Source organism: Hippocampus guttulatus, chromosome 12 (genome assembly GCF_054856545.1).
Source record: "Hippocampus guttulatus isolate MCC_2025c chromosome 12, RoL_Hgut_1.0, whole genome shotgun sequence".
NCBI lineage: Eukaryota > Metazoa > Chordata > Actinopteri > Syngnathiformes > Syngnathidae > Hippocampus > Hippocampus guttulatus.
In genome coordinates, this window is record NC_141272.1 from 15813471 (window position 1) to 15828754 (window position 15284).

The window sequence follows — 15284 nt, forward strand, 5'->3', positions numbered from 1 at the left end:
CAATTCACTTTTGAGTGACACTAGAGAAGTATTGCACTTTTTATTGGATGAATGGTTATCCTCTGGCAAGACAGGACATAGTGACATATTATCCATTTTGAGCAAACATAACATTTGCACCATTCCATCACCCCTGGCAACTGAGCATTCAAATTTCTAGGGTTACTTCCCGCTAAGTGATCTATCAACTAACTAAAAAGTTGGCCAATGTATAATTTTGTGCTTCACTGAAATTAATTTAGTAGGTCTGTGGAACCTTCTTAAATTGACTGGATGATAGCTTGAGAAAACTAAAAAAAAAATTAAAAATAAGGTGCAATGTTGCAGATATTTGAGGTTCTACAACCTTTTTACATTCATTCACAAGTCCAATCCCTGAAACAAACGCATATAAGATGCCTTAGTTCAGGGGTATCAAACTCCGGTCCCCCCGGGCCACTTTCCTGCATGTTTTCCATCTCTCCCTGCTGCAACACACCCGATTCAAATAATCAGCTCACCGGCAAGCTCTACAGGACCTTGAAAACGATCCCGATCATTTGACTCAGGTGTCGGCGGGAAACATCTAAAACATGCGAGGACAGCGGCCGTCGAGAACTGGAGTTTGAGAGCCCTACTATCCAACAGCAATTTCCAAATCAATCGGAACATCTACATAAACTAAGAGCATAACGGGGGCTCACGAACACCGTAAATGAGAAAACAGCCTTTCGAGGTGTTTGCTTGTTGAGATTTTAGATTTTCTTCATTATGTTCAGCAGGCTCTATTTAGGGATGCGTAGGCTTAAGAGGCAGTAATCAAGTCAGGTAATGTGATTAGTTTCGTTGAACTAAATGACCACATCCGAATTGGCCGACTGGTTGTGCATCTACCTGGACAGTTGCTGTTAAATTCACATAGCAAAATATTTAACAGGATTCACATAATCATCACAGCTTGTGCCACTCTAGAGTGACTGGTTTTGAGTTTTGCAACCAATAAATAAAACAATTGCGTTCGTGTCATTTGCTTGTGGAGCCTGCGCAGGACTTGCTTGTTGTCAGCTGAACCGCATAGACATGGTTCAAAAGAACAACTAACTTAAAATCAATCAAAAGTAAATACTGAACGGAGAATAGTAGAAACAATCATAGTCATAAAACCATTTGTTCAGGTTTCTTAAAAATGCCTTAAAATTACAGAACACAACTCAAGTATTTTGTCTTGCAACAGAGCTGTATTAAATGCTAGACGCTCAACACTAAATGAATTCAAAACAATAAAACCAATGTCAGGATTTCAGTGTAAGGTGATAAAAGTACATTTAGGCCCATTTACCCTTTTAGCCCCGTCATGGGTTTCTACGATCTATACGGTGCGGTTGCAATTCGACTTTTGTGAAATTGTGACCAAGTTGAAGCTGTCACCTTATCTTGAGTTGCGAGCGGTTCCCGTCAAGCTACTCATGCACAACGCAGTTTTCTTTGGCTCGTCTCAGTCTGGACAGGATGTGTTTCTTAGGGAACTTAAGGGTGGTACACCCAAATTGACTGACCCCTCCTGTGTCTCCGGGGAGTTTCTCACGTCTCTGCACCCAGCTGCGCCAGCCGGGCTTCCAACAGTACACACTGTCATAGAACCGGGAGCCGTTTTCTCCGCCCAAAACATAAATCCTCCGTTTCCACCTGGCTACGCCCCCGGCGGCAATCCTCCGCGGCAAGCCGGGGAAAATCACAGGGCTCGGTGCTCTATCGCTGCCCCCACCTGCGCCTGCGCGCTGCTCTGCAGAGACCGTTACCCCTCCACCGGTCACCTCTCGCTCCACGCCAAACGCCCGGCCCTCCCTGAAAAACAGCACGCGGCCAGTTGCGTCCAATGTCTCCAGATTGGTGTAGTTTCCATCGAGGAACTTAGTGGTGTCCCTGATGTATCCGCCGATGGCACAGACTCCTCCTCGCACTGCTACACCTCCAGCAAGGCAGGTAGCGCCAGAGTCCAGAGCCACTCGAGTCCAGCAGTCTGTAAGTGTGTGATAAATAAGTACACCTGAGTGGACCACAGCGCGGTTCTGTTCAAGTGTGGTTCCGCCTAAAAGGTAGAGTCGACCCCGCAGAGCTGCGCAGGCGAAGGCGCGCAGGGGGAGGGGTAACCGAGGACCCGGTGCCCACTTCAGTGTCGTCAGCTCCAGGGTCTCACTGGAGTCCAGTAGTGCCGAGCGATTGCTTCCCCCCAAGGCGTAGAGGGACTCGCCGCAGCTCAGCAGGCCCAGCATACACCGGGGTAGGCCCATGGAAGGGCGTTCTGTCCAGCGGTCCAGCACAGCGTCGTATTCGTGCACAGCTGAAGACACTGAGCCGGTCCCCAGAATTCCACCTGCTACAAACAGCCTTTCGCCCACAGCCGTGCAGCCAGGACTTACTAGTGAGCCCAACGCTGCCAGCTTCTCCCACTTCCCCGTCCGCGGGTCGAAGCAGTCCACGGTGTAGTCTCGTGCGAGTAATCTCTCATCTTCCCTCGGTGTCAGATCCACGCAAACAATCTTTTTCTCAAACATTCCTTCCCTTGGACGCAGAGGCCCTCCGAGGCCCTCCCCAGCTGCGGCGAGGCCCAACTCCTGGCTCAGTCTTCGACTCTCCTCCTGCGACAGCAGTCCCGGACGCAGGTGGTGAAGCAGCGCTGGCATGTGGGCGTAGCGATCCAACGGTTGGTGCTCAGCCCAGCGCCTTGCTGCATCGTACACCTCCGCCTCGGAATCTACTCCCAAACGGTCCGAACTCAGGAGGCTACCGAGGGTGCTGTGATCAAGGAGAAGGAAGTCTTTATGGCGGGACACACGTGGGAAGTGTTGGGCCACCAGTCGCAGGGAGGCACGGAGCAACACCTGGTCATGGTGAGATCGAGCTAGGGAATACATCCCCAGACAGTTGTCCACTGACAAGTGCTCAAATAGAAACCTGGAGGAAATATATTCCAAAGGGAAATAAATTAGTTCACTCCACTTGTACTATTTGTTTCAACTCTTCAGAAACAACAAAGCTCTCGTCCTTTTGGCGTCACCAAATCGGGAGATGGCCTTTGAGCTACTCATATTGTTTGTGACGATGTATCTTTGCAAACAATGTACCAAATGCACGGCAACTCATTCAGCATTTCCGGTGAAAAGGCGTTTTCGGTCTTTGCTTGTTTCAAGCTACTGGGATGCCCGCTGGAGGAAAAATAACCTCATTCGTGAAATTTGAGATATTGTGGGCTTGTACAGTGCTGTAGTTTCTGTTAAATAATCCGGTTATTGTGCATTTCAAAATATAAGTAGCGACTTTTTGAAGGCAAAGGTATCCAGTCGTCTCTGTGGTGAGCCGGCTGATAGGTTCACTGAGTCAACTCGACCTTTTATTTGAACACATTGAGCAGTGAGCCGTTAACGGAGATCGAAAATGTATACATTCTGAGACAATTTCCAAGTGCAACAAAGAATTGGTGACATGACATCGTGGCAGTTAATAGGTTGTCATTATTATTTTCAAACCATCAACTTTGCTGCATGTGCATTGCGCACCATACAGTGACAATAAAGGCTTTCTATCCTACTCTAGAACTCTATTGCGCATCTCCAAAAAGCTGTGCAAGCGGACTGCAAAACCGTGGATGGCTCATTAAATCAGATACAGTATGGTGCTTTGACAGCTTTGACGATATTTGGATAAGTGGAAAAAACACAGTGAATATATTTTTAGTTTGATGCTGTCATTGTTTTCGCTCTGCCTTAGCCTAGCGACCGGAAGTAAGCAACCGTCACACCCCAAATACAGTAATGGTGTAGGCATACAGTCCATTATTTTCAAAGACGGTAGGCATAGGAATGAAGATTATTATTATAATTTTCCAATTATGAAGGGTTCAGTGAATACAGGCATGATACGGTCAGGGGTACCTCCAACAAGGATCAACCACTGACAACATTAAACCACAGATATGACTTCACCTGGAGCACAGGTCTTGTAGTGGCATAACCTGAAGGCGATTGGCGGCCACAAATAGATCCTCGGCGGTTTCGAGAGACAGCCCTGCCTCCCCGGAGTACACAAACTGGATGACGGTCTCCATGACAGATGGTGTCACTTCCTCCAGCCGAATCTCGGTGAGGCGAGACTCCACCAGAGGACTGGTGAACATGGCCCTGAAGTACGGGCTTACAGCTGCGAGAAGCACCCTGAACAGGCCAAAGAGGAAAGTTGTGTGTACATATGAAAACCCTTTTAAAACAATAGCCAATCACATGGAGCTGCAAAAACATGGCAAAAATAGCATACAAGGCCCATACATGTGCACAATAACTGCTTGTCAGCCATCTTATCTAAAAGTGTATTTGTAATACTCTGATTGGCCTGTACTGTATGAAAGCGCAAAAAGGTTTATGGCGGTACCCGCAATGGTTTGAAATTACGAACGCCGCGCTTACTGCTTTTCCTTTGATTGTTTTACATTTATGGCCTAAGAGTGTTTTTCATCCAAATATTTGCTGTAATTCTGACTTCACGACTGCATTACCGTACGTTAGGGATGGACGAGGGGGCGTTCTAAGTTACGTACAGATTCAGGTTTGTCACTGTCAAAGGAACGGGCCTCTTCAGTTATATTTATGGGAGTAATGAGCCCCCACTGGTCACTATAAACACCGGAGAAGCATTATCAAATTAATTATCTTGAGCGGCACATGTGCAAAAATAGCTAGGTATAGTGATTCACCATTCATCAGTGTGTTAAGTGTTTGAACAGGAATGACAACCTGACGCTGTTAATGAGGAAACAAGCGGGGGAAATTACACTATTTAAAACTCTTATAAGCGGTCTTGTGCAAAGTGTCCCTTTTGGGGAAAGGCGGACAACTACCTTGGTTTGAACTGATTTCAAATTCAGAAAATGCATTTTTTTGCACTATTAAGACAAAATAGGAAGATATTTTGATTTGTGTTGTGTAATGAGAAAAACAGAACTCTATCATATTAAAATCTATCAAAAGACAAATCAAGGACATAATTAAATAGAATCAAACAGCTTTTCTCACTTGGTGCATTGTGGTGCGCATTCTGGTGTGCGCGCCTTTCCCAACTGGGGGCAGTATATGTTAGACATACATGCATACAGTGCTGTAGCGTACATTTCGCTCCTTTCTTGGCTTCTCGGTACGGCAGGAATATTAGTTGTTCTTTACAGAGGATAGATAATATATGTCTGTGAGAATTGCTATGATCTGTTGACATGTGTTTCTGCACAGTTTGTGTTTAGCTATCCCTTGCTTTAAGGGTCAGAACACGACCACATAGATGCTAATTCTTAGATCACGTGACTGTGAAGATTCCACTTGTATGTTAGCACTAAAGTAGTGAAGTGTACAGTATATTCTGCCCATATTTAGTCATGTATAACTTTCTCATAATGAAACTCTGTTTTGTAGCCAGATGTGTCCTTGAAGCACCTCATCGGTTAGGCATAGGAATGCGCCAGTTGATACAAGTTAAGAATCGGTTTAGGAGAAACAAAAGTCCCGATGCCGCACGAGAAGTTGCAGTACCGCCCTTCTGATGATAGAAATATGTTGTGAATCCCTTGTGTCGGTGCACTCGTGATCCACAGCCATTGTCTGTAAACCATGGTGCCCGGAATATTCCGGAAATAAAACCTTCGAAGGTACTGTTCATCGTCTCCAGCCTGTATTTGGATAGCCAACATCCTCAGCAACCGAAATTAACGAACACACGGTGGAAGAGAAAGGCCATCTCTGCCCCAACAGTAGCAAAAGCTATCTGTGTGTTTTAAATAAACAAATAATTCTGTTTTATGTTTAGTTTGACAGAAACCTTCTGGGGGGAGTGGCGCGAAACAGGTTTTAGAAAAATATTTCATTATAGCTTCCAGACATGCTGTGAAGTAAGTTGAAAGATTGCTAAGTCAGGTCATTCCTATCTCAAGGCACCAAGTCCACTCTGCCGTTTATTGCCAAATGACAAAATATTCAGTGTTGGCTGAAACCAGCAAAACCTACGTTATAATTGTAGTATGTGGAATGTGAGCGTGATCCATTCCTCTATCCATTTACGACACCATTTAGCTTCATTTGGGTCTAAATGGCCCAGCACTTCCCACGTGTGTCCCGCTGAAGCCTATCCCAGCTGACTTTGAGTGAGAATCAGGGCCGGTTGCCAGTCAACAGTAGGACCCAACTTGGGCCTGGAGTACAAATTTGTCTTGGCCCTATCTTGGAACTACGTTAATCATAATTGTCCAGTCGTTTTAGTGTATATCTGAGTACATGACAACCAATGACTAGTGTATGAGTTGTAGAATGTTGCAGGTGTACCTGTGACATAGGAATTTCTTTCCCTCGACAAGCAGGGTGACATCACACAGCTGCTGAGCTTCCAGGAGCTGCTTCAGTCCTGAATATGCATGAAGAAAAACATAGAGTGATGTAAGAACCACACTGAGCAGATGACAAGGGAGGTCATGGGAGGAAAGGAGTTAAACTGACTTGTCTGCAAGTCATGTCCTTGAAGGGTACCCCCTCTTTATTTGAGCCTGCCTCACCAAGAGTGACGTAGTCTCCCAGTGGAGTGGTGCTGTCATCGGGAAAGTCCTCCTCCTCTGAGTCACTGTCTGAGAGAGGCTCCCCTCCTCCTCCGTCCCCATCCTGCCATGGCTGGGGGCGCCATGTGACTGTTCCCCCACGCACAGCATTCATCTGAAGTGCAGTAAACACACGCCCAACATGTATTATTTGATTGCTGTGCAAGCCAAAGTTAATGATCGCTTAGAGAATAGCCCAACTTAATTAAAAAATACAATAAAGTGTGTGTGGGGGGATGTGGGTATTTATCAAATAAGATAGCAAAACTGTATTTACATGGCAAGCCATTTTCATGTCAACACTACCTTTGCTCTTCTTCTCGTTTCCACCGTGAAGGCCGGTTGTGTCTCACTTCAACAGGAAAGTGTGAGGCACGTTGTAGCGGGCTTATTTGCACCCGAACACCCGTTTTACAGTCACAGACAGTACTGCGCTGCTCCGGGCTCAGCCGATAGCTTTCGTCCAGCCTGCGGTGAAGACAGATCGGTCACACGCTGCTCATCCAGCCACAAGCACATCACTAAAGGATATACAAAAATGAGCGCACACGGGAACGATTCTCCTCCTGTTCATAACCCGTCCCGCCGTAACAAGTGATTACTCCTCGGTGGCAAATAGTCTCGTGACATGCGACTTAATGATTATGAAGCTTAAAATAGGTTAGTTTTGGGAATACGGACCAAGAAATGTAAACTGAGTTCAGGTCCAGCCGTCCGCACTTGTCATATCAGACCGGATCACCGCAGCGCTTAGTTTCGGCTCACCTGATTGGTTGACCTTTAGCTCGTGACAATATTTCAGCTTTCCGTACACAACTGCTATAATGTTAATATTCCTACTCCTATCCTCTCGGTATGAAAAACCAAACAAAAAAATCCATCGAAAAAGTACACACGCTGTAAGTACATCGCATTTGTACACACAAATTGTCAAGGAACAGTGGACGTTCAATCTAGTTTTGCTTCCGGAGTCGTGCTGCCTTTTCGGACAGCTTCTGTGTAGTTTAATTGAATACTTATCTTTTCGTAAGAGCGAGGAGTGACCTACGAATTGCTTTTATATTCATACAACGAATTACTATGTCATAGCCCTTATCACGTATGATTTTGTATTGCCTATTTTAAGATAACATTTTCCACACTGTAAAGCGTGGTTATCAGTGCCCACCACGTGTGTTGTAGAAATTCCTACTGCAATGAATGTGCCAACCGTCATACAACCAACATGGCGACATACGTGGGCGCCTTCTCCTCGTCTAGCTTTATAAAGTTTCTATTGACACCGGCAGTGCGACATTTCCCAACGCCGAATGTGTGTTTTATGGTCCCCCGTCACTTTTCTCATCGGAGCAGCTTATATGAGCATGTTCGTGAAGGATATAGCGATAAGCCACAGCTGGACATGAGAGCAGTGTGTGATCAGACCGACAAAGTCATAGCTAATGTAGAGAGCAGGAAAGGCGAGCTGTGCGGGCAAGACGTCAAGGAAATTGTAAGTGGAACGGGGGGGAATCACATGTTGGTGTTGTCTCCAGTTGCGTTTTCTAGAATTGTTGACATGCGTGTGTGTTTCTTTCAGGTGTGTGTGTGGCAGCAGCTCCAGGCAGTACGAAGGGAAATCTCTGAGCTGGAACAGCAGAAGCAGCACATTAGTGGAACGGTTAAAGCTTTAGTGGTCAGTAAAGATTTGTGTAGTGATAGTGAGATGAAGCCTCACGAAGCATCACATCAATTGAGCCACATGGTTCGCAAATGGTTCATCTCGCGTAGCTTCTTTGGCACGCGAAACCACCTGTTGGCCAGGTGTATAATCACAGGCAGCGGTATCTTATCCACATCGTCCCAATTTTAGAATATGCGAAGCTATCACATAATGTGTGCAAATGGTTAGGAGTTACAAAAAATTAAAACAACAACAACAAAAAACGACCCAATTAATTTCTCCACCTCAAGTGTACATGCCTAGTACAATATATTTATTCTCTGGGTAAAATTTCCCCAAATAGTAGCATTAGATGATATGGCAAGCTGTATAATGTTTGTAGTTTTTAAGCAGGTAGAGGACAGTGAAAGGTTTGTGAAACCAGGAGGAGCACACTGAAGAATTATTATTACATAGTCATAGAATTCTTAATAATCAGCTCAAGACCTTATACATATTTATGCCCATCCCTGACTTGGACACAATAATATATCTGCATTCTTGACCTGTACATATACATTTTTGCATGCCTGTGTTCATGCACGTGTTTCTTTGGGAGCAAGAGCCAGAAACATGAATTTCACAACAGTCATCTGTTCTTAGGCAAAACACAGAAAGGAAGCCCTCGCCGATGTAAGTCAAATGTTATAATTCTTCAAATCAAATAATTCTTTACAAATATTGAATGGATTAATTCCATTAGACTTTTGCTCCTAACATACATGCCTTCACCACACAGCTTCCGGAGTACAACCAGGCACTACTGAACGGTCGAGAGGTCCGTAAAAGACTCAACCATCTCTATCCCCGAGAGACGCAACTGGATCAGAAACACTATAGCCAAGCACTTCGTCTGCCCAACACCACACACCCTGATGTTGTGAGAATTCACTGAAAGTCAGATGCGCCTAAGAGCTGTTTTATTCTCTATGTGGAGCATGATATTGTTGACATTTCAAACGTTTCCTCCTTAGCCCATTGGAGATGAGAGCCAAGCAAAGATAGTGGAGTTGGCTGGCCAGAAACCCGGTGAGTGTTGTGAGCCGCTTTGATTATTAAATGCATTCTTTACATCCATGTGTGGTATAGTAAAAATAATGTATTTCTTTCTTGAAGAATTTGACTTTAAGCCCAGAGGCCATGTTGAACTGGGGGAGCAGTTGGGTGGCCTCATCAGGCAGAGGTGATGATGACTCTTTTTGTGCCGTCGTATCGATCAGATGTCTTTTTCTTGATTGACCATGTGGGCTGGTAGCAGCAATGACATTTACATTTGGAATGAATATGGTTGTACCTTTTTAAATGATGAATCAGCCATGTACATTTGCCTGAGTACACATCTTTGCTCTGCTTCAGGCATCTTGCTCATGTCTCAGGTCACAGATCTTACTATCTGTGGGGGGCAGGGGCCAGACTTCAGACTGCGCTCCAAAACTTTGCACTTGACACACTGCAACGCCGTGTAAGCTGCTGAATGATTCGCTATTGGTAAAACAAATTTGTATGGCCTAAACCTCTGTATTTATTATATGTAAATATTTTTGTTGGCTCTAACAGGGCTTCATTCCCTTGGTTGTACCTGACATGCTGAAGAGTGCAGTGTTTGTAAGTAGCATACTCACTATTTTTGGTCTGTGTGTTATTTGGACTGCATGACACATTTATTAATTAATTTTATAAAAATGCACACGATTGAAGCAAACAAAGAAAACCATAACTGTAAACAATTGCATCATGAAAAGAAGCAAGAAAGCTGCCTCTGTAATCAAAATCAAAATGGAATATTAACCGGACTAATGTCATTCAGAGCACATACTGTTTTTTTAGCTAGTTATTGATTGACAATGTCAAACTAACTTTCTGATAAAAGGATGTTTCATCCATTGTCTTGTCTGCAGGAGGGATGTGGCATGCAGCCCAACGCCCATCGCTCTCAGGTCTACTCACTGGACCCGGCTCGTTTCCCAGACTTAAACCTGGCTGGTACCGGAGAAGTCGGAGTGGCAGGTCTTTCTGGCTATTTTGTACATATTTATTTTCCCTTTAGAAATAACTGAAATAACTGAACTTTACGCTTGCATACCAGCACTACTGCATACATGCTCATGACCGTTTTTGATTTGTTGATGATACTTGCGTAAACAGGAGTCCTTGGTTCTGAGTTAGCGACATATGGCATTTCACGGTTGCGACTGGCATGCAATGAACTAGTTTGCAGAGCAGCGTAAGAATACGTCGTCATGTGGCGCAAGAGGCACGCTCAATTACTGCTGTACTTGCTCTTTTTCATTTGACTGGTTTATATACTGTATATGGCCTAGAAATGAGATTCATCATGTTGACTTTGAATGGGCCTTCGAGGGAAGGAACTAATTTTGCACATGCTCAATGTTTGATTCCTCTCCGCCCCAGGTTATTTCATGGATCATGCAGTTAATTTGAAGGACATGCCTGTCAGGTAACAAGTTCTCCGTCACTCCCCGTCAAATGCTGGTGTTTGAAATATTAGTAGCTGACATGCTTTGCCGCCTCCTGCTTCAGGACAGTATGCAGCAGTACATGTTACAGAGCAGAGACAGACACGGGGAGAGAGACCTGGGGCCTCTATAGAGTTCATCATTTCAATAAGGTAAGTACAGACTTAATCAGTTGCTACATTAGCAAGCCGTACAATCAAATGACTGTAAATCCAGTGCTAAAGCTGTTGAAAAAAAAAAGGTTCACCCCATTCCAAAAGTACTGTAAGCTTGCTTTTGATCAACACTGTCTTGTCATGAAACCTCAATCAGATGAGCAAATGTTTGTCAGGTTTAATAGCAGCAGATTACTCAACAGATTCAAACTTAAATGCATCCAATTGGATTTTTGGCATGTTGCATTTATCCTATGGACTTACTTGATGTGTTAAACATAAATTAAAAACAGAATACAATCATTTTCATTTCATGTTTAACCTGTAAATTAATTAAATACACAACAAAGTCACGATATTTAATGTTCAAGCTGATAAAAATGTATTGTTTGGAGCAAATGATCATTACCTTTTATGGCTGTTCCAAAAAATATGGGACGGGTGGCCAAAATGACTGCTCATCAATCACCTGTTTGGAACATCCCACAGGTGAACAGGCTAACTGGGAACAAGTGGGGGTTCCATGATTGGGTACACAAGCAGCTTCCCTGAATTGCTCAGTCATTCACAAACAAATATGGGGTGAGGTTCACCTCTTTGTGAGCAACCGCGTGAGAAACTAGTCGAACAGTTAAAGGACAATGAAATTATGGATGTCATGTCTAGAATGGCCTGCCAGCAGTCCAGACCCGCCTCCCATGGAAAATGTGTGCCGCATTATGAGGCGTAAAACAGAGACCCTAGACATCTGACGCTGTGCATCAAGTAACAATTGGGGGGAAAAAAATCCACCTACAAAGCCTAAATAATTAGTGTGCTCAGTTCCCAAACATTTATTGAATGGCCTTAAAAGAAAATATGATGTAAGACATGACCGTGTCCCAGTTTTTTAGGAATGTATTACAGCCATAAAATTTAACAGTTAATGATTATTTGCTAAAAATAATAAATTTTATCAGTTTGAATATCTCGTCTTTGTAGAGTATTACATTAAGTATAGGTGGAACATATTTTGCAAATCGCTTTATTCTGTTTTGACAACTTCATTAGGATTGTTGTCTTTGAAATGGATTGACACAGTAGTGTAGTAATCTTATGAGGGATTTGATTTGTCAAAGCAGGTACTAAAGTACGGCACTCGCTTCAAAATTTTTTTTTTCTTTTATATTCTTCGTATAAGTGGAACGATAGTAACAAAGTAAGAATTCAATTGCTCAGTGCAACCATTGTTTTTTTGTGTGCATATGACAAATAATGAGTTTAAAATGGTGTTATTTCTGTGTCTAGGTCGAGATGTTTGGACTGACAGCAAATGAGACAGGTGAGGAGAGTGCTCAGCTCCTAGAAGAGTTTGTCTCCTTGCAAAAAGAGATATTTTCTGCCTTGGAGCTACACTACAGGTCAGAAAAGGCACACAATAAAATCCTGCAGTGAATCGTTGATCGCAGATTTATTTCTTTGTGTAATTGGGAGTGTTTTTTTCTTTCTAGAGTGTTGGACATGCCAACACAGGAGTTGGGTCCTCCAGCCTACAGAAAGTATGACATTGAAGCCTGGATGCCCGGGCGGAACAGTTATGGCGAGGTCAGTTACGTAATACAGTGTTACTACTGCCATTATTATTATACAGCGCATATAGTGATCTAATTTCCTTGTTTATACACGAAAGCAACCACCTGAACTGAAATTAGGCAGTAAATAATGTTGTGCTTGCCCATTGTAATAGTTTTCACAACATTGCAATCAAACTGATGCCTTTCAGATTTCTAGTGGTTCGAACTGTACTGACTACCAGAGCAGACGCCTCAACATCCTGTATGAGGGAGACGATGGGAGCCTGCAGTATGCGCACACAGTAAGACTGCAGATTAGACTCTCTGGTGTTTCTCCTGCTGATTTAGCACCCAGCAAACCTGCTTGATGTGTGTGTTGTTTTTAGGTGAATGCCACAGCATGCGCCATCCCCAGAACAATCATTGCCATACTAGAGACTCACCAAACCAAGGTAAGATTTAACAGCTTTAGATTGAAGATAATTGCTTCTGAAAATTTATGTATACCAACTGCCCTTTCTATGCAAAGTTAAATCTTGAGGTACCGTCAAATTCATTCAAATGTCATGCGGAATTCCCTCTGCAGTCAATAAAGTAGTTCCTGAACAAGCCTAACCTCAAAGCATCTTCACGCAATGCAATAAAATACTGCAGGGGGAGCTGCTGGTCTCAACATGCTATTCTGATCAATGTTGCATTAGTGAAATAAGAATTGAGCAGAAAAATCCACCGTTTTTAACCTCCTCAAGGGGCAACGATTTTGCCACTTTCTGTCAACGGAAAATGCCATCAGTTGCTCAGGTAACAACCAATCATGGCTAAGCCTCAGAAAACAGGTGAGCCATGACTGATCATTACCTGAGCCCTGAAAAACTGGAAAGTCATTTTCAGTTGACAAAGTGGCAAATTGGCCGCCCCCTGCGATGGCTAAAAACGGGTTGATTTTGCTGCTTAACTCATATTCCACAACCACGGAATTAATCAAATTATGTGTTAAGACTAGTAGAGGCACATAAAACGTTACTGTAAAGGAAATGTTTGGGCTTGACTTTAAGCATACAGATCCTCCATGTTGTTCTTACTGCTGAGAATGATATGTATACTGTCAGTGGCCAGTTACGGTACATACATCTAGGGTCTCAGTTATAATCAGATTCTTCTGGGGTCATTAATTAGGGTTTCATAAACATATTAAATAATCCTGCGAATACATTCAATGATGGTACACTGAGGAATATGTCATGAAATATGAGGAATGTCGAACCCATGGTCAACCACATTTTACTGACGAGCAGTTGAGCCTGTATCCCTAATTATATGAGGGTAAAACAGTTTAGATACCTGTACATGATCACAATTTCTATATTTCTGTACCCACAGGAAGGATCAGTGATCGTCCCCAAAGCCTTGCAACCATATTTGGGTCTTGAAATAATTGAGAAGCCAAAGTACACTCCTCTGAAATACATTGGTCCCAACCAGCCGAGCCGCCCGCCCAGGCCTTCTCCCACAATTACGTGACGTCGGCGTTGGGAAGATTGTGTTATTATAAAGTATTGCAGTGAGAGTAATGATCACTTCCTGTAATGCGGTATCTCAGTGACGTATATTACAATTCACCTCAAGCATCTCTTTTTTTTTTTCTGAGTGTGCCCTTTTTAGGACCGGTATGAATTTTATTTTCATACAGCATTCCATGAACTCAGTCGACACATATTGTTCCGCTTTGCTGTGTCTTGTGCTTCTAAGGCCCCACCTTCCTGCATGGTCTGTACAGTCAGACTGGTCATTGGCTGGAATTTCAGTCACTTTTCATGCATCAGTGGACAAAATTGCCCAGTGATCTACAGTAGTATAATACAATACAGTATACTGTAAAATATGTCATGTAAATCATCCCCTTGACTGATCATGTCACTCAGTGTGTGTACATGTTAATCATTTGACAGAACAGCAAGGATTACGGTACCTTCCAGGACAGTTTACAACATCATAATGCTTAGCAAAAGGGTTTTTATTCTCCATATTTTTTTTAAAGACTTAAACATGGAATTATAGGAACTGAGAATTGTTTGTCTGTAAAATGTCTTCTAATAGTTGGCTACAGCAAAAAAAATATTTGGGAGGCACATGAATATTGTACTTATTTAAAAATGGCAGCAACTATGAATGAGTAATATCCAAGAGTGGATGACAGTGATGGCTGGTTCACCTTTATCATGATGAATGTTTTGCATTTACCGTCTGTTGTGGTGAGCTGTGCATTTGGTGTCTGGGTCCTCAGTGGATTCTTTACTGACTTTAATCCACCATGTACCTTAGCATGTTGCAGTTATAGAAACTATCAGTACTGTACTACACAGAAATGCAAGACAGCAGCACACAACTGTCATGTACATCATCTGGTGCCATTCAAAATGACCATTCATCTGATATGATAAAACCATCAAACTTTTAAATAAAACATACTCACCACAGATGTTGGTTTCCAATTGTAAGAATATATGAGAAAGGCTGCAAATCTGTTTTGCTCGTTAAAGTTAGGTGGAACAAGTTTTGCTCTGATCAACCAGACAAAAATAGTCAATGCCGGCTGACCCTGCAAGGATGAGTTTGAAATCTGATTACCGGTAGTTAAATAAATGTTTCAATCCCATTGCAAATATTTTAAGGTACTTTGGCCAACAGAACTGATTCTGAAGGTTAAATTGATCCTGGAGTGTGCACAAAGTGACCGAAATTTGATGGGTGGAAAAACTACCGTGTGCACTATTGGAAACAGTGCAGCCAAGA

General features: G+C 43.2%; 2 protein-coding genes across 5 annotated transcripts; one reads left to right on the forward strand and one right to left on the reverse strand.

The window, feature by feature from the left end:
* Window positions 1-26: 26 nt before the first annotated feature.
* LOC147197630 (kelch-like protein 12) lies at window positions 27-7538 on the reverse strand. 4 transcript variants are annotated; one of them, XM_086126230.1, is made up of 6 exons: window positions 7370-7538; window positions 6911-7072; window positions 6566-6719; window positions 6339-6417; window positions 3963-4190; window positions 27-2934 (listed from the first exon to the last, which is right to left on the reverse strand). In XM_086126230.1, exons 3-6 carry the CDS (start codon window positions 6717-6719, stop codon window positions 1440-1442), a joined length of 1956 nt encoding a protein of 651 aa, XP_085982356.1. In that variant the 5' UTR covers window positions 6911-7072; window positions 7370-7538; the 3' UTR covers window positions 27-1439. The 4 variants fall into 4 exon arrangements, with proteins under 4 accessions (XP_085982356.1, XP_085982353.1, XP_085982355.1 ...); XM_086126227.1 differs by lacking the exon at window positions 7370-7538 and adding an exon at window positions 7286-7344; XM_086126229.1 differs by lacking the exon at window positions 7370-7538 and adding an exon at window positions 7155-7316.
* A 291-nt stretch (window positions 7539-7829) lies between these two features.
* On the forward strand, window positions 7830-14970 carry sars2 (seryl-tRNA synthetase 2, mitochondrial). Its single transcript, XM_086126267.1, has 16 exons — window positions 7830-8096; window positions 8184-8279; window positions 8910-8939; window positions 9046-9186; window positions 9281-9335; window positions 9423-9489; window positions 9663-9768; window positions 9864-9911; window positions 10205-10313; window positions 10719-10764; window positions 10848-10935; window positions 12226-12338; window positions 12429-12522; window positions 12701-12793; window positions 12878-12943; window positions 13872-14970. The coding sequence occupies exons 1-16, from the start codon at window positions 7830-7832 to the stop codon at window positions 14010-14012; spliced, it is 1560 nt and encodes a 519-aa protein (XP_085982393.1). The 3' UTR covers window positions 14013-14970.
* Window positions 14971-15284: the final 314 nt, after the last annotated feature.

Excerpts from the sequence above, each read along its gene's own strand:
- LOC147197630 (XM_086126230.1), bottom strand. The coding sequence starts at position 6,719 with ATGAATGCTGTGCGTGGGGGAACAGTCACATGGCGCCCCCAGCCATGG. Across the intron at positions 4,191-6,338 it reads AAGAAATTCCTATGTCACAG|GGTGCTTCTCGCAGCTGTAA; the intron begins GTACACCTGCAA and ends TGGCCTGTTCAG. Across the intron at positions 2,935-3,962 it reads CTACAAGACCTGTGCTCCAG|GTTTCTATTTGAGCACTTGT; the intron begins GTGAAGTCATAT and ends TATTTCCTCCAG.
- sars2 (XM_086126267.1), top strand. The coding sequence starts at position 7,830 with ATGGCGACATACGTGGGCGCCTTCTCCTCGTCTAGCTTTATAAAGTTT. Across the intron at positions 8,940-9,045 it reads GAAAGGAAGCCCTCGCCGAT|CTTCCGGAGTACAACCAGGC; the intron begins GTAAGTCAAATG and ends TTCACCACACAG. Across the intron at positions 9,187-9,280 it reads ACACCACACACCCTGATGTT|CCCATTGGAGATGAGAGCCA; the intron begins GTGAGAATTCAC and ends TTTCCTCCTTAG.